The sequence below is a fragment of the Vicia villosa genome, linkage group LG4, assembly GCF_029867415.1.
Source record: "Vicia villosa cultivar HV-30 ecotype Madison, WI linkage group LG4, Vvil1.0, whole genome shotgun sequence".
NCBI classification, from domain to species: Eukaryota; Viridiplantae; Streptophyta; class Magnoliopsida; order Fabales; family Fabaceae; genus Vicia; species Vicia villosa.
In genome coordinates, this window is record NC_081183.1 from 18,409,152 (window position 1) to 18,430,526 (window position 21,375).

General features: G+C 35.2%; 4 protein-coding genes across 4 annotated transcripts; 2 read left to right on the forward strand and 2 right to left on the reverse strand.

Annotated features, from left to right (window-relative positions):
• Positions 1-2,329: 2,329 nt before the first annotated feature.
• LOC131596843 (uncharacterized) lies at positions 2,330-3,040 on the reverse strand. The gene has a single exon (XM_058869580.1). It carries the CDS (start codon positions 3,038-3,040, stop codon positions 2,330-2,332), a length of 711 nt encoding a protein of 236 aa, XP_058725563.1.
• Positions 3,041-3,138: 98 nt separating this feature from the next.
• Positions 3,139-4,660, reverse strand: LOC131596844 (uncharacterized). The gene is made up of 3 exons (XM_058869581.1): positions 4,220-4,660; positions 3,915-4,040; positions 3,139-3,651 (listed from the first exon to the last, which is right to left on the reverse strand). Exons 1-3 carry the CDS (start codon positions 4,658-4,660, stop codon positions 3,139-3,141), a joined length of 1,080 nt encoding a protein of 359 aa, XP_058725564.1.
• Positions 4,661-8,137: 3,477 nt separating this feature from the next.
• LOC131594619 (nitrile-specifier protein 5-like) lies at positions 8,138-10,254 on the forward strand. The gene is made up of 2 exons (XM_058866799.1): positions 8,138-8,360; positions 9,120-10,254. Exons 1-2 carry the CDS (start codon positions 8,331-8,333, stop codon positions 10,065-10,067), a joined length of 978 nt encoding a protein of 325 aa, XP_058722782.1. The 5' UTR covers positions 8,138-8,330; the 3' UTR covers positions 10,068-10,254.
• A 156-nt stretch (positions 10,255-10,410) lies between these two features.
• On the forward strand, positions 10,411-12,718 carry LOC131594620 (1-aminocyclopropane-1-carboxylate oxidase homolog). The gene is made up of 2 exons (XM_058866800.1): positions 10,411-11,524; positions 11,763-12,718. Exons 1-2 carry the CDS (start codon positions 10,980-10,982, stop codon positions 12,055-12,057), a joined length of 840 nt encoding a protein of 279 aa, XP_058722783.1. The 5' UTR covers positions 10,411-10,979; the 3' UTR covers positions 12,058-12,718.
• The last annotated feature ends 8,657 nt before the right edge of the window (positions 12,719-21,375 follow it).

Consider the following 21,375-nt stretch of genomic DNA (forward strand, 5'->3'; position numbering starts at 1 on the left):
ACAATAATTTGACTCATTCAAAAACTTATTACTTTGAGTCTTCTCATATGCTTGTTGAACAATTAATGTACACACCAACATCTTCATAGAAACTATCTTCATCTTCCTTCACAAGAACCTTGGGAGAGTAGGTCTTCAAGGAGATACTTCTATTTTCTTCTAACAATCCTTTTCTCCTTTTTTATTAGATTTAGATGCTTCAAGCTTCATGATACATCAACTTTCAAAATAATACTAAAATATCTACAGTCTTCAAGCCATGTGACTAGGTGGTCATTCCTGCACATAGACCTTAGCACCGTGTCAGTTCAATCTTAATTAAATAAAGTCACATTAAAATTCTAACTAATAAATATATAAATGTTAATATAATAATATTAAATTACTTCACATAACTCCAAAATCATTAAATCAACTGATATTATTAAGTATACAACATAATTATTTAATAATATATATAGACCCTACTATTTGAAATACCTGAGTTCTATTAAACACACCCTTTAAATAGTTCTACTTCTAACCGATATCCTCAACTTTTGAGATTGGAAGACCTAATCAATAATTAATAATTCAATAGTTAAATATTATTTTTGTCACCTTAGAAATATGTATTTAATAATGTAAGTGAATAAAATAAGTTTATCTACAACAAGGCATGATTTAGGCCCTCTCAAGGGAATCAAAATCTATTGGCGGAGAAATCTAATTAAGAATCGTATTGGTAATGGCATAACACCTGAACCAGTATCCTAAAATTTTAAGCTATTAATCTTTATTAAAAAAGCAATTAGTGTACTGTGAGCCTGTTGCACTTATTTAAATTAATTTCAAAAAATTCAATTTAATTTGTGGCATTACATCATCAAAGCATGATTCATGAACCATTTTTATTTTATTATGGAGGAAAACAACAAGATATAATCAACTATCATATTTGAAATAAAAACTAACAGAATCAAACAATAGGCTATCCAAAAGCTGAGATAGTAATATGTATTTTTCAACCGTTCTGCATTCGAATACAATTTTAGAAATGAAACAGTGTTAAATTCTCTTGAAATAGTGTTTTTTTAATCAACTTGGACTAAAGTTCGACTAATTAACTCCACAATTTTTTTTTTCTTTTCAAATTATTATAAGTTTAATATTATAACACCTGAACCGACATTGTAAAATTTAAAGCTATTTTTCTTAAAACACTCTTACTGCATACTTAGGTTTTCTTATATACCATGTGTGCTTTCAATAATGCTCATCTGCTTCCGTAGATGTATTTTCGAAAATATTTTTTTACATTTGCATGAAAATGTTCCGTAAATGTATATACGAAAAGCTTCCGTATGCATATCTACGGAATGACCCAGACAAAAAAAAATCAGAAAATCAACATTGCAATGATAAAAACAACATTCATAAATTAAAACCGGCATTACATTGATAATTTCAACAACAAATTAAATATTACATCTCAATAGCCCGGTGGACGCTTGCACATCTCTAAGATTTGCTCGAGCGTTCTTTGCACCGTCACTACGAACTCGAGCGAGATTTTCTCTTCGAAACCGTAATACGTTCGCCACATCGCTAAAACATCCTCTTGATTCTTGAGCTCAATGTTGCTGTAAACGACGTTCCCTCCGTTATCAAATGAAGATGAACGATACTCGAGCTTCACAACCTTCCGTTTGTCACCGTATGATAGGCGGTAATGAATTTCGTCAATGATAACGTCGAGCGAGGTGTACTCGTTGAATTTGAACGTCCGCCTGAGTGTTCTACCATCGGAGTATGAGACACTTGCGACATATAAACGGACGTTGTACTCATATTGAGACATTTTTGTGTTTGTGTGAAATACAATATTAGAAACCCCAAATTTATAGAAAACCTAAGTGAATATGGACCATCCATTTTCTGTCACAGAATGTTCCGTAGGTATATCCATGGAAGGAACCCAAATATTTTGGTTTCGTAGGTATATCTACGGTAAATATCCATAATTTCAAATTTTGAACCTTTCGTAGATACATCTACGGAAGTTTCCCTGTTAGTTTATTTAGCAGAACAAAATTATAATGCAGTCCAGAATTTAAAAAGACATAAACACCAAACTAAACCTTCCATTAAAATTTATAGTTGACAAAAAATGATTATATTGCAATGTTAAAGAGTGTATACATTACACTTTGAAACTACAAAACACATCAAAAGAACTATCGCTGGATAAATCTATTGGTGTTTCCAATTTTGACCGTTCCTTATTCGCTTCCTTCTCGATGTTGTTTAATCTTTCGAATTCGTGCATCCTATCATCAAAAAGATTCGGTCATGTCTCAGCATCTTCGGAATGATGAAGCGCCCATTCCGACGATGTAGGTGGTATGGGCATCTCAGTTTCAAGTAAATGCGGTGCGGAGGGGGAAAAAGTTTTCGAAAAACCATAACGCGTCAAGTCAATGTACACCCTACCATACGCGCTTGCAATAAGATGTCCCATTTCCGGGAATTTCATCCATTTTGACACTGGTGCGTAAGCGCCCAACCAAGGACCAAGATATTCGTTAACCGCTTCAAATTTAACTTCGTCACCATATAACCGTGTGCTCGAGTCTTTATGCATATTCAACTCTTGGATAAGTTGTTGACGGACAAGCGTATGGCTATCCTCTCCATTACCAAGCAACGGTGATACGGCCCGGTAACCGCAATTACCGTTCTCCGCAACGTTGATGATCCTCTTAATGTATTTGTGCATAAAAACCGACATCTGTTCGATGAATGAAATTTTCGGTGGAATAGGCATCTCTTCGATGATTGGAATTTTCGGCGGAATAGGTGTCGAAGGCGGTTTGCTTATGCGAGCTCCTTTATTTGATCTTGTTTGAGATTTTTGAGATTTTGGAGTCAGTGAGTCGGGAAAAAGTTTATTGACGTGTTCACAATACGAAAGAGCCAGTGTAGTCGAGTTGTCATTCGGTGTAGGCTTCAATTTCTTCGGTGCACCCTTTGTCTTAATCAGTTGAGAAGGCGGTTTCATGTCGGTTGTTTCGGAATATCCAATCTTGCGCAATTGTTCTTTGATGTGGAGTTTCTTTTGTCATCGACTTTCGAAAACCTCTCTTGTATCGCTTCCAATTAGGAAGTAATAGAGATATTCAATTTTCTGCCTTCGATGCAACCATCATCATCAAAACTAAGTCTTTTCCAATGAGGGATAACTTCATCCATTCTTATTGCCTCACCTAGTTTTATCTTTTTAGCAATATCACACGCACACGGGAGACCAAATATTTTAGAAATAGTACAACCACACTTTGCGCTATCGGAACCTATAACTTCACCTCGTTTGGCCTCTTCAAAAATATAGTTCAACCGAACCCGAGACACATTGCCGATCAATTGAGAATAAAGTATGTTGTCCTTGAATCGATGTTCTAACACCGTAATGCTCCGACCAAATGTGGTTTGTATCTCATTGTGTTGGTTTTCAATCATGAGATTTACAGAATCCCAATCTCGACACAAGTCACCTTTGCTATTAACCAACCAATTTTTCATACTAGCATGTGCCGACTCAACTCTGTTGGTGGTTGTATTCCCAAGATGTCGGACATTATCAGTCCATGCACAAACAACCTTCACCTTCACCTTATCAATAATGGTGCTTTAAACATATTTCAATAAATAAGGATACTTTTCACACATTTTCCAAAATTGAATGACACAATTGACATATAATTCTTTTGTGGAAGAATTTACAATACGAATCCATGCATCAACATCACATTGGGCTTCACTGATTTTACACCTTCGGTCTCTACTTGTTTCGCCCCTACCACAGGTTTAACCTAACTTCTCACATTACATGTTTTATGATGTCGACAAAGTAATGCATTAGAATAAGGAAATACCTTTGCCAACGCATTCATCAACGCGATATCGTGGTCCGTAACAATCGCCTTAGGCATCTCGACTTGTTCCTTCAAAAGTGACCGACACAACTCTAATGCCCACCTAAAATTATTCTCTTTTCCGCACTACAAAAAAGCAAAACCAACGACGTATGTCTTCTCGGTGGATGTAACACCTACCATCTCAAATAACGGAAGTCTATACTTGTTGGTCTTGTAAGTAGAATCGAGAAGGAGCACTGTTGGGAACGTGTTGAGCCAATTTATCGAATCTGGATGAGTCAAAAAATATCTCGGACTGTAACCTCATCGTCGCAAGTTCTGTACCACGACACGTATTTGTTATCACCCAACAATTTCAACACTTGTTGCATCTCACTTCTATCTCCCCTAATCGTCTTATTATTGCAGTACCAGATGTTATACACTTGCCTTATATTTGATACATTGTCGAATTCCTTCCATTTCAATGTGGCAAGTATATTTTTCGGTTGGAAAAGATTCAAAGACATGTCACTAATACATGTCTTCTCTTCCGGATTGAGCCGACATACACTAGAATGACCTTGTAATTTTGCACACAAGTCATGGTTATGCAAGCCACAAATAACACTAAATTTCCACTTCTTGCAAGCCATCATGTAACCACGAATTTTAAATGGACACTCGCATTTTCTAGTACCCGTGTTGTCTCTTTTAAACTTCCTTAGAGGAGGATGGTATTTCCTGCTTCTTTCACACAACATTGTTACGAACACATTTCTTCTTGCCGTACCATTATCCGATCTTCCTATTACCGCACCAAAACCAAGGTTAATTGCATTCCTACGAATCCATGTGAGCATGCTATCATGATCATCAAATTCTTGCTTGTTATTAAAGTCACCGATGACATCGACCGCCTTTACGACACCCCTTCAACCTTCGGTGAAACATCGACTGAAGGAACTAATTCTCTTAAGATATTATCGGGATGCACCATACATATTTGTAAACAATAACACAAAATCACAAGACTGTTGGAAAAAACAGCACAAACACATTTTGTAGATGCACATCCGGAGCGTGTTCATCTTCAACACGTTCCGTAGATATACCTACGGAAGCAACACTACGTTTTTGACAGAAAATTGATGCATAATGTGACCAATGCAATGAACAAAGATGATTATTTACCCGAAATTTAATATTCTCTTGCTCTCTTTGATTTGTTGCACCAAAAAGTTGGAATTTTGGAGTGAAAAATGATATTGATGATGTAGGGTTTTTAGGTTATGGAGAGGTGAGTGTTGAAGAAGAAGTGTAACAATGAGGAGTGATCACGCTGGTTCAAAATATACCAGATACTTCCTTAGGTGCATCTACAGAACATTCTGGCGCTAAGCCATTCCGTAGATGCATCTACGAAAATAGATGCATCTGAATGTAAAAGCTATTTGTCTATTATAAAATATTTTTATCATATCTTTTTAAGTTTTTTCTTAAAATTTAAAATTTTATTTTAATAACTAACATTTTCAACTTATTATCCAAAATAAATTTTATATTTATAGCTATTTCCCAAAGTAACACTGTTCCAAACAAAAAAGTAGAACATAGAGCTATTACTAATTGAAATGGTGCTAGCATTATAAAAGTAAGAGGTGTCACCAATTGAATTGGCGACTGCATGGGGTGTAGTCAATCTAATTGAAGACTGCATGTATTTCATAATAGATGTCGTCAATTGAATAAACACTTTCATTTATACACTGTCGCCAATTCAATTGACAACATTTTTTTATAAAATGCATACAATCGCCAGTTAGATTGACTACACCACATGCAATCGTCAATTAATTGACGACATCTCTTAGCATTAATTTTTTTAAATTGAATTAGTTTGGAAAATAGGTTGAAATCATGATTATTGAGAATTTAATTGAAAATGGTTAAAAAATTCTCAAAATTTTAGTTGAATACACCATTTATTAATATGGGTTAAATATGTCAGATTTCTATAAATATGCGATCCTGCATTTTTCGCTCCTAAATTTTCCCTTCATGAATGGTCTTATCTAAAATTTTTATGCATGCAATTTTAATATCTGCTATTTTTAAAATTTTAAAAACTGTTTAATTATCTTTTAATTTTTAAATTTTTTAATAAATTTTTTATATATGTTTAAAATAATGTAAAATATTTATTTACTTAATTTAATTTTTTTTTAAAATGCAAAGAATTAAATATAAATTTTTCAAATTTTAAAAAATAATAATAAAAATATTAAAAATCTCGACTTATTAATTAAATTTTGAATTTATTTTTTCAAAAGACTTTTTAAAACGTTCTAAACATGTCTGAAAAAAATCATTTAAATATACACATTAATTTTACAGTTAAACTAAAACTAGGTATATAATTCAAGAAAATTTCTTCACCCACCTCCCAACCTTCTTGCCCACCCCTGGTGAATTTACCACAATACCCCTTGTTTCGGAAGTTCATTTCCGAAACTGTACTTTTTTTCTTAAAAAAGGTGTTTTCGGAAATGCATCTCCGAAAACGTGTTTTTTTTAATATAAAATATTGATTTCGGAGATGCATCTCCGAAATAAAGTTACTTTTTCAGAAAATGTGGTGTTTCGGAAGTTCATCTCCGAACGCACCCCCCTTGGGGAATTCGGAAATGAACTTCCGAAAATATGTCTGGACAGAAGAAAATGAAAAACAACAACAATTCACTTTATTTAATCGGGTGAAGATTACAACGATAATATTACATATAATTAAAGTTACATATTGTTGATCACAGGTAGGTGGGGATGACTCAACATTTTGATAACATCGTCCGCCGATCTTTGAAGTTTCGCGTCCAACTCGATCGGGCCTTTCGAAGAAAATCGGTCGAACGTTGTCCACATAACCGCCAAATCTTCATCGTTCTTGATCTCAAAAGGTGTGAACTTAATGCCTCCCTCGTCGTTAAGCGATGGCGAGCGGTACTCGAGCTTGACAACCTTTCGATTCTCGGGATAGTGCAAAAGCGTGTTGAGCGACGGTATCAACTCCGCAAACGGCGTGTCGCGCGAGAAGCGAAATTGGAACGGCATCGGGTAGCCGGTTTCAAAGTAGACGAATGCTAGGTGGGGGTAGGTTTGTGTCATTTGTGTTTTGTGGTGTGGAGAGGATGAAGAAGAGTGTGTATTTATAGACTTATTGGAGCATTGATGGCCTAACAAACCTTATCCTGCCTCAGGGGACATTTCGGAAATGAACTTCCGAAAATAGGAGGCAGACTAGCATATTTCGGAAGTTCATTTCCTGAATTATGCAGAAACAGACATAAATTTTGCATTTTGTTGATTGCTTAGTGTGTTGTCTAAATTGAACATATGGAATTGACATTAACCATAAATTAGACAAGCAAGTCATAAAACATAATTATATTATACATGTATTGAATCGGTCCGATTTTACATGATAAACAACAATACATACAAAAAACGATCCGGAACAAACTAAAATTCACCGAACCAATCGGTGGATCCTAAGTCCAAAATAGGCTCATTCTTCGACCGCTCTCTATTTTGCTCGCGCTCTTGGCTCATTATTTCTTCAAACTCCGCCATTCTTGAAACAAAAGGATCCGGCCAAGTCTCCGCCTTATTTGAACGATGTGCGGTCCATTGACAACAAGTAGCCGGTATAGGACACCCCGGTTTCAAAAACACTTGGACGATGTGCGGTCCATTCATGAAATAAGTGATGTTTACCTGAAATTGTAGCTTTCTATGCTCCCTTTAACGTGATCAACGGTTTGAAACTTGATTTTAGGACGAAAAATGGATGGAGATTGATTGGGTTTTGGAGAGGGTTTGGAAAAGTGTTGGAGAAAAATGATGAAATAGTGAAGGAGGGAAATTTGTATATGCAGAAATATTTTCGGAAATGAACTTCCGAAAATATTAACGGTTTTGACATTTTCGGAGATTCATTTCCGAAGACAAAAAAAATTCAAAAAAAAAAGCGCTTCGGAAGTTCATTTCTGAAGCAGGGGTAGTTTTGGTTTTTCGCTGGGGGTGACCCCATAGGGAGGTGGCTAAAGAAATTTTCTAATTCAAAACATCTCTTTATTTGATTCGAGAGACCAAAATAAAATTTTCATTTAATATTCATAGGATATATCGATATAAAACTATTGTACTATTGGATTTCCCACGTCACCACCACTACCATTTGTTGTTTATCCCTTCCCTTTTTCTTCTTTGTTAAAAATAACCTCCATCGCTTTCGTACGTAAGAGTGTGTAACTAGTGCAACAAACACTGAACTAAACTAATCATCAATCAACTACCTCTATATATATTAGGGTTGTTAACAAATCACCATACATACCACAACACATTCAACCACACAGCGAGTGGATTCCAACAATGGCAGTACTTCATGGCAATTGGGTCAAGGTCTGTTTTCACCCTTTCATTTCCACATATTCAACCCTATTTTACATCATCTTTGTTGCTGTAGATTTATTTTTACAATTAATTATTCTTGCTCTGTTGAATTTCACTTTTTCACTATTGCTGTTGAATTTCACTTTAGTCATACCAATTGATAGATGTTTTGTTGTGTTTGTTTTAGCTTATTCAATCATGTGATTTAACCTAAGTTATATTAAATTTGTGAAGTAATTTTTGTGTAAAGTTAGTGTAGTGGAAAATTGGGGTTTAAGGGTTTTTTTTGATAGTGATAGACTACTGAGGTTTTAATGGCATCAAATTTCAGGTCAAAATCAAGTTTTTGACTTCAATTTTTCTTTAACAATGAGACAAAGGATTTGAAATTGTTATTGGTATTGTTAGTTGTTGGATTAATCCAATGGTGAAAAGCCAAAAATATGGAATATTCTAAACAATCTGGTATTTGAAATTGTTAGAAGTTCTAACTATGATCTGTGTTGGTCTCTGTAGAAGTTGTCTTTACGACGACGACGACGGTGACCTAATTGGTTGATTTTGAGGTGAAAAAATCTGTATTATCTTTGACCACTATTTGTAGTCTTGAATAGTTTAATGTACTAGATAATATTCTTAAAGTTTCTCTTAGACCCTACAGATGATGTTTATGACTCTGGAAAATTGGTATACTTAATTTTATGCTATGTTAAAAAGTATTAAGATTCGTGTAAAATTTATTCAGATTTTATTTAAATGTTGTTTCAGCTTGATCAAAGAGGGATCACACAAGGAGCAAGGAGTTCTCATGCTATTGCTGTAGTAGGGCAAAAGGTCTATGCGTTTGGGGGTGAGTTTGTGCCACGTGTCCCCGTTGATAATAAGTTACACGTGTACGACTTAGATACCTTGACTTGGTCAGTAGCTGATGTATCAGGCAGCATCCCGCCACCACGTGTTGGCGTCACAATGGCTGCAGTTGGAGAAACCATCTATGTGTTTGGTGGAAGAGATGTTGAACATAAAGAACTCAATGAACTCTATTCTTTTGATACTAAGACCAACACTTGGGCCTTGGTTTCAAGTGGAGATATTGGGCCTCCTCACCGGAGCTACCATTCCACAACGGCTGATGACCGACATGTGTATGTTTTTGGCGGCTGTGGGGTTGCTGGAAGGCTCAATGATTTATGGGCATTTGATGTTGTGGATGGCAAGTGGGTGGAATTTCCATCTCCCGGTGAAGCTTGCAAGGGAAGAGGTGGTCCGGGCCTAACAGTTTCCCAAGGAAAAATATGGGTTGTGTATGGTTTTGCAGGAATGGAAGTCGATGACGTGCATTGCTTTGATCTGGCTCATAAAACATGGGCCCAAGTGGAAACAGGTGGGCTCAAACCAACGGCCCGTAGTGTATTTTCAACTTGTTTGTCCGGAAAACACATAATTGTATATGGCGGGGAAATAGACCCTAGTGACCAAGGTCATATGGGTGCTGGTCAATTTTCTGGCGAGGTTTATGCATTAGACACCGAGACATTATCATGGACGAGGCTGGACGATAAGGTGGAATCCGGTGGTCATCCTGGGCCACGTGGATGGTGCGCATTCGCCAGTGCTTCCCGAGGCGGTCGAGAGGGACTATTGGTATATGGTGGCAACTCTCCTAGTAATGACAGGCTTGATGACATTTTCTATCTCGCTCTTGCTCAAAGTTAGTCGGTGAATAATTAACCGGTGTAATGTAATAGTATAGTTGCATTATGTGTGATGGATTTTAGGTGCATATTGTTGTGATATGAGGGCAATATGGCAAGTGAACTTATGTTTGTTTTTGTTTGTGAATGTACCTGTGTGCTGGAATAAAAGGGAAACAACAAAAAGTGTGTGATGATTGTTGGTTAAATGAACTAAATCTCTGTGATTTAAGTTATACTATACTTGTAATTATAAGACCTCTTCAACCTTAACAGGAATCCATGATGATCCTGTTTTGAGAGATGAAGTTGTGAGAAAAGTTCTTTGTACGAAGTACTATTATAGATTGTTGCCATTAATCTCTTTCACCGTAAAGAAATGGGTGGTGCTGAAAGTTTATTTCATCTTTGTCATTATTATCCACCATGCTCTGAGCCAGAGTTAACCATAGGAACTATCAAGCACTCAGATGCTAGCTTTGTTACAATACTTTTGCAAGATCATATTGGTGGCTTACAAGTTCTTCATGATAATCAGTGGATTGATGTAACTCCAACTCATGGAGCTCTAGTGGTCAACATTAGGGATCTTCTACAGGTGAGAGTATCTTCATTCAGTTCCAACAATTTTTCAAAATTTGCAACCTAGTCCCTTAATATAAAAATTATATTTTAGTCCCTACCTTTTGAATCAAGTATAATAAGAATTTGATTTGATTATTAGATGGCATAGATTTTTGGAATCAAATATCTAGTTGCTTTGTTAAATCCAAGTTATGACAATAATTCAGTTGTCCTTTTATGCAAAGGATCCTAGGAAACAAACAAAGATAGCTCTTCCTTTCACCTACTCCTCTTCAATCCCTTTGACTTTGTTTTGAACCCATCAAAGTTTTTTCCATTTCAAAATTATCAGAGATTACCTCAAATTGTTATGATGGCTACAATCACAAGTGATGATTTAGCAAAAAATGCTCAAATTTATGACAGAAAAAGTGAACTAAAAAAATTTGATGAGTCAAAGGTTGGTGTCCAAGGACTTATAGAAAATGGAGTAACAAAAGTTCCTCATATGTTCTACTATGATCGATCTAATATTGATGATTTTTCAGTCAATGAATCAAATCCAAAGCATGGTATCCCCACAATTGATTTAGCAGGAATTCATGATGATCCTGTTTTGCGAGACGAAGTTGTGAGAAAAGTTCAAAATGCTTCTGAGAAATGGGGATTCTTTCAAGTTACAAATCATGGAATTCCAACACATGTTTTGGATGAGATGATCAAAGGAGTTTGCAGATTCCACCAACAAGATGCCAAGGTGAGGAAAGAGTATTACACTCGCGATTTCACTAAAAAAGTTGTTTATCTTTCCAATTTTACTCTTTACCAAGACCCATCTGCTGATTGGAGGGATACTATTGGATTTTTCATGGCACCTCATCCTCCTAAAGTTGAAGAGCTACCAACAATTTGCAGGTTTGTATAATAGTACTTTATGAGTAAATTATAGATCTAAGTAGCACTGACACTTCAGATTAACATAAACGTGGCAGATGTCGTTGAGGATATCATATCCAATATTTGTGTTAGGGCCAATGTTTCATAGAAATGAAGTACTTTCTCTGGTCCTATTTATAAGAAAAAGTTTACTTTTTAGATTCATGAATAATAAACAATTTATCTGATCTATATATTGTCCATGTTTTACTTGCAGTGATATTGTGATTGAATACTCAAAAGAAATAACGGCGCTTGGTTATTCTTTGTATGAGTTACTGTCAGAGACTCTTGGCCTTAATCGCTCCCGTCTTAAAGAAATAGGCGCCGCTGAAAGTTTTTTCCATGTATGTCACTATTATCCACCATGTCCGGAGCCAGAGATAACCATAGGCTCTAGCAAACACACAGATGCCAGCTTTATTACTATACTTTTGCAAGATCATATTGGTGGTTTACAAGTTCTTCATGAAAACCAGTGGATTGATGTGCCTCCCTGTTGGAATACTTGAAATGATGACAATTTGGAGAAAGAGTTGGAAAGATTTATTGACATTAAAAGAGCAATAAATGAACACAAGTAAGAGCTAATATGGAGATGAATTTGAAAAGGTTCATTTTAAGTCTCACATTGGAGGGAACACAAATATTAGTAGTGTATATATATTCCAACTTGAACAATTGTTGTTGGGCCCAAGGGCACCTACAATTTTATAAAGGAGTGAAGACACACCAATGTGCCAAGAAGACACGCGCGCCGCCGCCGTTCGTCCGGCCGGCTCGGCTTGGTCTACATGAATTAATTTTTTGGAACCCGAATTAATAGAAATTAATTATCATTGAATAATTAATTAATTCGGTAAAAATTAAATACTATTAAATAAGAAATTAATTAATATTTAATATTTAACCTAGATTTTGACTAGATTACTTGTCCTCCAAGTTTGCTGACCAAGTAAATAACGACTACATTGACTGGGCCGGTTCAACTCTCCCGCTATATTTTCGCCCACGTTTTGGTCCACTCGGTTGGATACTTTTTACCAATAAATACATTTCTTTCGTTCATTTGTTTTGCACTCCAGAATTCACAACCGAATTCTCTCCTCTCTTCCTTACTCTACTTCATCTTACAAAAATTATTTTCTGTTTTCGACTGGATTTATTCCAGATACTACGACTGGTTTTTAACCATCTGAAGGTGTAATTCGAACGACACATCATAGTGCAAGTGATTATCGAATTTTCTGAATGAGCTGTTTTATCCTGGAGACGTCATCGTATTTCGAACTGCTTTGCATTATTACTGGCAGTACTGTGAAACGTCTTAAAGAAAGCGATATAGTACGCGACTCGTCCAGATAATTTTCTCTGTGCCAATATTTTCTAATTCGAAAAACAACAATTTAAAGACGTTTTTGTAAGTGCCATGGCTACTGAGGAAATTATCGGTACTAATGTGTCCGCTTCTGTGAATGACAAACCATTCAAGTTTGAGGGATCTAATTTAAAACGTTGGGAATCAAAGATGAAGTTTTTCTTAACTCTGAAAAAGGTTGCCCACGTTCTGACTGAGGATATCCCTATTGTTCCTTCTGGATCAATCGAAATAACTAATGGTAAGTCAACTACTGAGTCAAACAGAACCTCCAAAAATGATGGAGTTTCCAAAACATCTGATGGAGACTCTGCTGCAAAAGAAAAAGCCGCAGCAGATAACTTACAGCTCCGAAAAGAAATTGCCCTATGGCAAGAAAATGATTACCTATGTGTTGTACCCCAAAATTTGCCCACACTTTTCGAAATTTCAAAACTATTTCAAAAAATTGGATTTTATAAAATCTCGGGTTCATTTACATTGACATCTTGAATTTTATAAATATTCGATTTAAAGTCTGTTTTAAAAATATAGTAGTTTACTCTTAAATTACTTATATTTTAATAAATAGAAAATGCTGGTCGATGCTTCGTATACTTTCAATTGGCTTTTTATTTCAAATAAATAATATAGCACAATTAGTAAGGAGATAAGATTTGCAAGTGCAAGGTGTCGGGTTTAAATCTCATTTCTGACAATTTTCCCTTTCATTTTGTTTCTACCTTAGTTTTAATTTTATTTTAATTTATATTCAAAAATCACAAAAAAATAAGTTTTTTTAATATTTAAATGTTATTTTCGTATTTATTTATTTATTATTTTTAAAAAAATGTTTTTTTTTTACTTTATTCACACTATATTCAAAAAATATCTAAAAAAATCATAAAATAAAAAGATATTCAAAAAGATTTTTTCAATGTTCCAAAAATTGCATTTTTAATTATTTTATTATTTATTTCGTTTTTTTAATAGGTTTTTAAAAGAAAATATTTTTTATTTATGTCACAATTTTAGGCATTCTATAACTCAAAATCCAAAAAAGAAAAGTTTTAATATAGCTTGATGATATTTCTAGCATATTGGTTGTCTTAAGAAACAAGAAATAGTTTTCAATCAATTTCAATATTTTTTCAATCAATTTCAATCAAAGTTGTTATTATATTTATTTTTGTCTTTTTTAACTTTAGGTCTAAAATCTGTACATTATAACAACTAACAATCAACCCTATTTTTCTACCATCGACACTGAACAAATTCCACACCCACTAGATCTACCAATTCTCCACATTTTTCTAACAACATCTCACATACAAAGCCACTGACAAAACCTTTATTTTTCCAGGCCGAATTCTCACTCACGTAAAAAAAAACCAAACCTTTCTCAAAGTCAAATTTTGATCAACACCACAAACCATAAAAAAAAACCAAACCTTACAAAAAAACCATTGTTAGAATTTTGTTTATAAAAAATATGTTACTTCCTTTTCTCTTTTATTTCACAATACAAACTATAAAAAATAAAAATTATTTTGTTTGGTTAGATTAATTATATTTTATTTTTCATATAAAAATACCAAAAATATTTATTTTAATTTTAATATTTTCTTTTTAGAATTTAATGTTATTTTATTTTTTTCTTTCTTTTAATCAATATTGTTCTATTTTATCACTTCTCATTATTATTTATTATTTATTATTTATGTACCCGTACTACCATTCTCTTGATTTTTTGCGAGGTACCATCATCGAGGCTTTATGGACATTACTTGATAATTTCGTAAATATTTTATTTTCGGTTTAATTTCATTTTTGGGGTTTGTAATAATTTTTTATTCTCCATTTGACAATTTGTAATCCCTTCCCCGAAGCCATGTAATAGCTTAGGTTTACTTTTCCGCATTTTTATTCGGTATATATTTAACTGCTAGATGTATGCTTAGGATTGTATGACAAGATATTTAAAATCAATCGCTAGCTAACCTTAATTCAAGATAATATATTCGAATCTAACACACTCACACGCACTCACCCCTAGGGTACGCCCCTCTTGGTTGCCTTCGATTATAAGATCGCGTCCCTCGAAATGTAGAGGTACCCATTAGCAAAGGTCCCTCAATACAAAATCGTCACTAAGTCCCTTGATGACCCTCGACTGTTGCCTACGAAAAAGTGACGATCGTCCCTTCGAAATTGCTAAAGGTACCTCTACTTGTTGCCTTCAACGACCATACGATGACCCTTCGACGACCCGTACGTCCAATATAAACAAGGATTACCTACTTCTATATATTATGGATAATCCTAGGAACTTAAAAAAGTATAGAAAAAGACCAACTATTAGGGTAGTATTCTTAGGTTGCTTGCTCAAATATAAAATTATTTTCACACTCCTTTCAAAAACAAAGGCTACGCTTTTAAGCTAAAGTCCTTTTATTCAAAAAAAACTCTTTTCAAACAAACGAAAACAAACATGAGCTAAGCAAACTAAGAGCCCGTAGATAACTACGGATGAAAAGGGTGCTTACACCTTCCCTTTTCATAAGTTACCCCCCGAGCCCGTTTTCTTTTTTTAAAGGTCTTTTTCTGTACTTTTTACCTTTCCTAAAATTGGACAAAATAAAAGTCGGTGGCGACTCTTGCTCACCGCAACATTTGTTGCTTATAAAAATAAAAGTCAGTTCACTGAGTTACACTATGTAAACATCATATTCTGAACAGTCTTGCTGATGACCTGTATGACTACTACAGTTATCACAACACTGCTAAACATTTTATTTCTGCCTTTACTTTATTTTAATTGCGTGGTTAGTAATTTAGGGAGTGATAACCATGAATCGAACGTAGATCACCTAATTACAAGATAAATGTCATCGAAGTTAACACATGATTGTTGCACCCACACACCTTTAGGGTAACCTCATCTCATCTATTGCCTTGTTGCCTTGTTACCTGTTGCCTCTAATTGTACTAAATAGTCAAAGTCCCTCGATTCCGAGGATACCTAAAGCAAAACAAATGTTTCCCTCGGTTCATTATCATCATCAATATGGTTCCTCGATGTTGCCTCGGTAAAATGATGATGTGTCTCCATTGCTAAGGTATCCTCGCATGATGCCTTAATTGACTATTATATCCTTCCCTTAGACTACCTGCCCTCTTTATGGCATGGGATGGTCTTATAGCGAACGATAACTCGATGACCCTTCACATCCAATTGAAAGGCTTCCTGCCCTCTTATGGCATGGATAAATCCTTTCGCCTGAAAAGCTAAAAGAACGAATTTTCAAACTTAGGGTAGTTGCTACTAATTGCTTGCTCTAATTCAAATTACTTTTTACACCTCTTTTTCAAATCAAATTAAAAAAGACTACGCTTATTTACAAGCTGAAGTTCTTCTTCGAAAATCTTTTCAAACAATTCAAACATTTCAAACAAAGTGAGCTAAGCAATTAAGAGCCCATGGATAACCATGGATGCAAAGGGTGCCTTACACCTTCCCTTTGTATAACTTACCCCACGAACTCAAAATCTTTTCAAAAGGTCTTTCCTGTTCTTTTAGCCTTTCCGATATTTGGATAAAATAAAAGTCGATGGCGACTCTTGCTTACCGCGACATTTCAAATAAAGTCAGTTCACCGTATTACAATTATATATGAATTTTGTATAAGACAATATGGTACTCTAATCCTATGCATTTTCCATCTCAGGAAATATGTAAGGAGTATGCACAATTCAGCGCTAAGAAGCACTGACTCAGAAGGTTCACGATTGCAACATAAGAACATGCTCTCACAAGACATCAGAAGATGGTCAAGCAGAATCAGAATATGGTCTAATGAAGCATCATAAGAACATGAGTTCAGAAGCAGAAGCACTAAAGCTCTTATGGTATCACGCTCAAGCTCTTCAAAGTCAGAAGACGAGAAGATGCTTTGCACCAAGCTGAGACTCTGATTATTCAAACGTTGTATTCACAAACATCAGAATCAGAAGCAAGTACTAGATGACAGGCTAGTAAGACTGACAAAAGGAATGTTGAAGCTACAAAAGGCAAAGTCAGTAAAAGCAGGAAAAGCAAGGCTCGAGGTAGTTGACAAAAGTGTGAAACATTAAATGCAAAGCTGTACTATTCACGCAAAGCATTAAATGCAACCCAACGGTCATCTTCTCAAACGCCTATAAATATGAAGTTCTGATCAGAAGCTAATAACGAACTTTTGCTATCATACTGAAACGCTGTTGAATTAAAATCATACGAACTTCATCTTCAACCTCACATTCTTTGTAATATTTTAGTGAGTGTTAAGCATAAAACTTAAGAGAAATATCACAGTTGTGATTATAGCTTTCTAAGAAGCAATTCAAACTCTTGTAACATTTATTTTACATTGATTGTAAAAGGTTCATAGAGTGATCAGTGAGATCAGTAAACTCTAGAAGACTTAGAAGTTTCTAAGTGTTGATTTCCTAGAGTGATCAAGGTGTGATCAGTATACTCTATAAGACTTAGAGTGTTTCTAAGTGGAAAACCATTCTAATCAAGTTTGATTAGTGGATCCTCAGTTGAGGTAAATCACTCTAAGGGGGTGGACTGGAGTAGTTTCGTTAACAATGAACCAGGATAAAAATATTGTGTTCATTGTTTTTATCTTAAGAGTTTTTAATGTCACACTTATTCAAACCCCCATTTCTAAGTGTTTTTCTATCCTTCAATTGGCATCAGAGCACCGGTTCTAGGTGCAAGCACTTAATCATGTTAGAAAAATATTAAGGGAGAAAAACACAAAGTCAATATGGTTGATATTGTTACATCTACTTCTTCACCTGCTTCAAATGATCAACACAACCATGTAAATGGTTATTCTAGACCACCAGTATTTGATGGTGAAAACTTTGAATACTGGAAAAACATGTTGGGAAGTTATTTTCTTGGTCTAGATGGTGATTTATGGGACTTACTTGTGGATGGTTACAAACATCCGGTAAATGTTAGTGGAGCAAAGTTGTCAAGACAAGAGATGAGTGATGATCAAAAGAAACAATTCAAAAATCATCACAAGTCACGGACTATTCTGTTGAATACTATTTCTCATACTGAATATGAGAAGATATCAAATAGAGAAACTGCCCATGACATCTTTGAATCCTTGAAGATGACTCAGGAAGGCAATGCCCAGGTCAATGAGACAAAAGCTCTTGCCTTGATCCAGAAGTATGAAGCCTTCAAGATGGAGGATGATGAAAACATTGAAACAATGTTCTCAAGATTTCAAACTCTAACTGCTGGATTAAGAGTTCTTGATAAGGGATATACAAAGGCTAATCATGTTAAGAAGATCATCAGAAGCTTGCCTTGAAGATGAGGCCCAATGGTGACTGCATTCAAGATAGCAAAGAATATGAATGAAGTCTCTTTGGAAGAGCTATCAGCGCCTTGAGGAGTCATGAAATAGAGCTAGATTCTAATGAACCTCAAAAGAAAGGTAAGTCTATTTCTTTAAAATCTTTGAATAAAAAATGCACTAACGTTTTTCAGGTGGAAGAAGAAGATTCTGAAGAGTCGGAATCAGAAGAAGATGAAGACGAGCTGTCCATGATCTCCAGAAGGGTAAACCAACTCTGGAAGAGTAAACAAAGGAAGTTCAAGAACATCAGAAGTTCTAAAAAAGGCTGAAAGAGGAGAATATTCTGGAATCAGAAGATCTGACAAAAAGAAGGTCACATGCTCTGACTTTTGTCGTTTAGTTTGTTCTGAAACATTTCAGAATGTAGAGATGCTCTGATGATGCTCTGGCACATTCAAGAATGTTATGATACAATCTAGCATGCAATGATTCAAGAAGAAATTCAAAGCTCTGAAGCTGTCATATGGAAGCAAGAAGTAGAACCTCTGAATGTTCTAAAGATCTAAGCAAATGTGAAAGTCTCGACTGAAATTGAAAATACTCAGGGAAGTCTTTTATTCATAAATTCTTCTAGTATTTATTTCAGTAGGAGATTGTTAATCTTAGGGGGAGACATATTCACTATGTTTGTATGCTTATGCTATAACTGTGTAATTGTCTTTAGTCATCGGAAATTCAGATTGCAAATTCATATCAATTATGTATGTTTTTGTCATCATCGCAAGAAGCATAATGGAAATGGAAATGGAAACAATGGCTGATGCTACTCCTACACCCACATCTACATCTGGCTCTGCTGAGCAACATAATGGAAATGGAAAAAATGGCTACACTAGACAACCAGATATCCTTGGCAACAAAGAAGAAAACGAAAAAACATGTCATGGTACCTGGACTCAGGGTGCTCGCGACACATGACGGGAAAAAGGTCTATGTTCCAAGACCTGGTGCTTAAGTCCGCTGGAGAAGTAAAGTTTGGAGGAGATCAGAAGGGCAAGATAATTGGCTCTGGAACCATAAGTATTGGTAACTCTCCTTCCATAACTAATGTACTTCTTGTAGAAGGATTAGCTCATAACTTATTATCCATAAGTCAATTAAGTGACAATGGTTATGACATAATCTTCAATCAAAAGTCTTGCAAGGCTGTAAATTAAAAGGATGGCTCAATCCTATTTATAGGCAAGAGAAAGAACAACATTTATAAGATTGATTTTCTGATCTTGAGAAGCAGAAGGTGACTTGCCTTATGTCTGGTAGTGAAGAGAAATGGGTCTGGCACAGAAGATTAGGCCATGCTAGTTTGAGAAAGATTTCTCAGATTAACAAACTAAATCTGGTCAGAGGGCTCCCAAATTTGAAATTCAAATCAGATGCTCTGTGTGAAACATGTTAGAAGGGCAAGTTCTCCAAACCTGCATTCAAGTCTAAGAATGTTGTTTATTCCTCTAGGCCGCTAGAACTCCTGCACATTGATCTGTTTGACCCCGGTCAAAACAGCATCTGTCAGAGGGAAGAAATATGGATTATTCATCGTAGATGACTATAGTCGCTGAACATGGGTAAAGTTCTTAAAATACAAGGATGAGTCTCATTCAGTGTTCTTTGACTTCTGCACTCAGATTCAATCTAAGAAAGAGTGTAAAATCATAAAGGTCAGAAGTGATCATGGTGGAGAATTTGAGAATAGATTCTTTGATATTTATTTCAAAGAAAATGGTATTGACCATAATTTCTCTTGCCCTAGAACTCCATAGAAAAATGGAGTTGTAGAGCGAAAGAATAAGACTCTACAAGAAATGGCCAGAACCAAGATCAACGAAACCAATATGGCTAAGCATTTCTGGGCAGAAGCAATAAATACTGCATGTTATATTCAGAGTAGAATCTCTATAAGACCTATTCTCAATAAGACTCCTTATGAATTGTGGAAGAACAGAAAGCCCAACATTTCATATTTTCATCCTTTTGGATGTATTTTTTATATTCTGAACACTAAGGATCATCTGAGTAAGTTTGATTCTAAGGCATAGAAGTGTTTCCTTCTTGGATATTCTGAACGCTCAAAAGGCTATAGAGTATACAATACTGAAACATTGATTGTTGAAGAATCAATCAATATCAGATTTGATGATAAGTTTGGTCTTGAAAAGCCGAAGCAGTTTGAGAATTTTGCAGATATTGAAGTCTGTGACTCAGAAGTTGGAGAACCAAGAAGCAAAGGATTAGAAGATCAAGTTGCTGTGTCTTTAGAGAATCTCAGAATTTATGAAGAGCCAACTATCAGAAGATCTTCAAGACTCACTTCTGCTCACTCAGAAGATGTCATTCTTGGAAAGAAAGAATATCCTATCAGAACCAGATCATTCCTTAAGAATAGTGCAGAAGGACAATTAGGTCTTGTTTCTTTGATCGAGCCAACTTCTGTTGATCAAGCTCTAGAAGATGCAGACTGGATAATTTTCATGCAAGAAGAACTAAATCATTTTACAAGGAATGATGTATGAGATTTGGTTCCTAGACCAAAAGGATTTAACATCATTGGTACCAAGTGGGTCTTCAGAAACAAGCTGAGCGAAAAAGGAGAAGTTATAAGAAACAAAGCCAGACTAGTTGCTCAGGGCTATAGTCAGCAAGAAGGGATTGACTATACAGAAACCTTTGCACCAGAGGCTTGGATAGAATATATTCGCTTATTGATTTCTTTTGCCACTCAACATAACATCACTCTATATCAGATGGATGTTAAGAGTGCCTTCTTAAATGGTTATATAGATGAGGAAGTGTATGTCCACCAACCTCCTGGTTTTGAAGACTCTAAGTCTCCAAAACATGTTTTCAAACTAAATAAATCATTGTATGGATTGAAGCAAGCTCCTAGAGCTTAGTATGAAAGATTAAGTTCTTTCCTTCTGAACAATGGTTTCACTAGAGGACAAGTGGATACTACTCTCTTCTGTAAAACTTTTAAGAAAGATATCTTAATTTGTCAAATTTACGTTGATGATATTATCTTTGGAACCTCTAATGCTACACTTGGGAAGGAG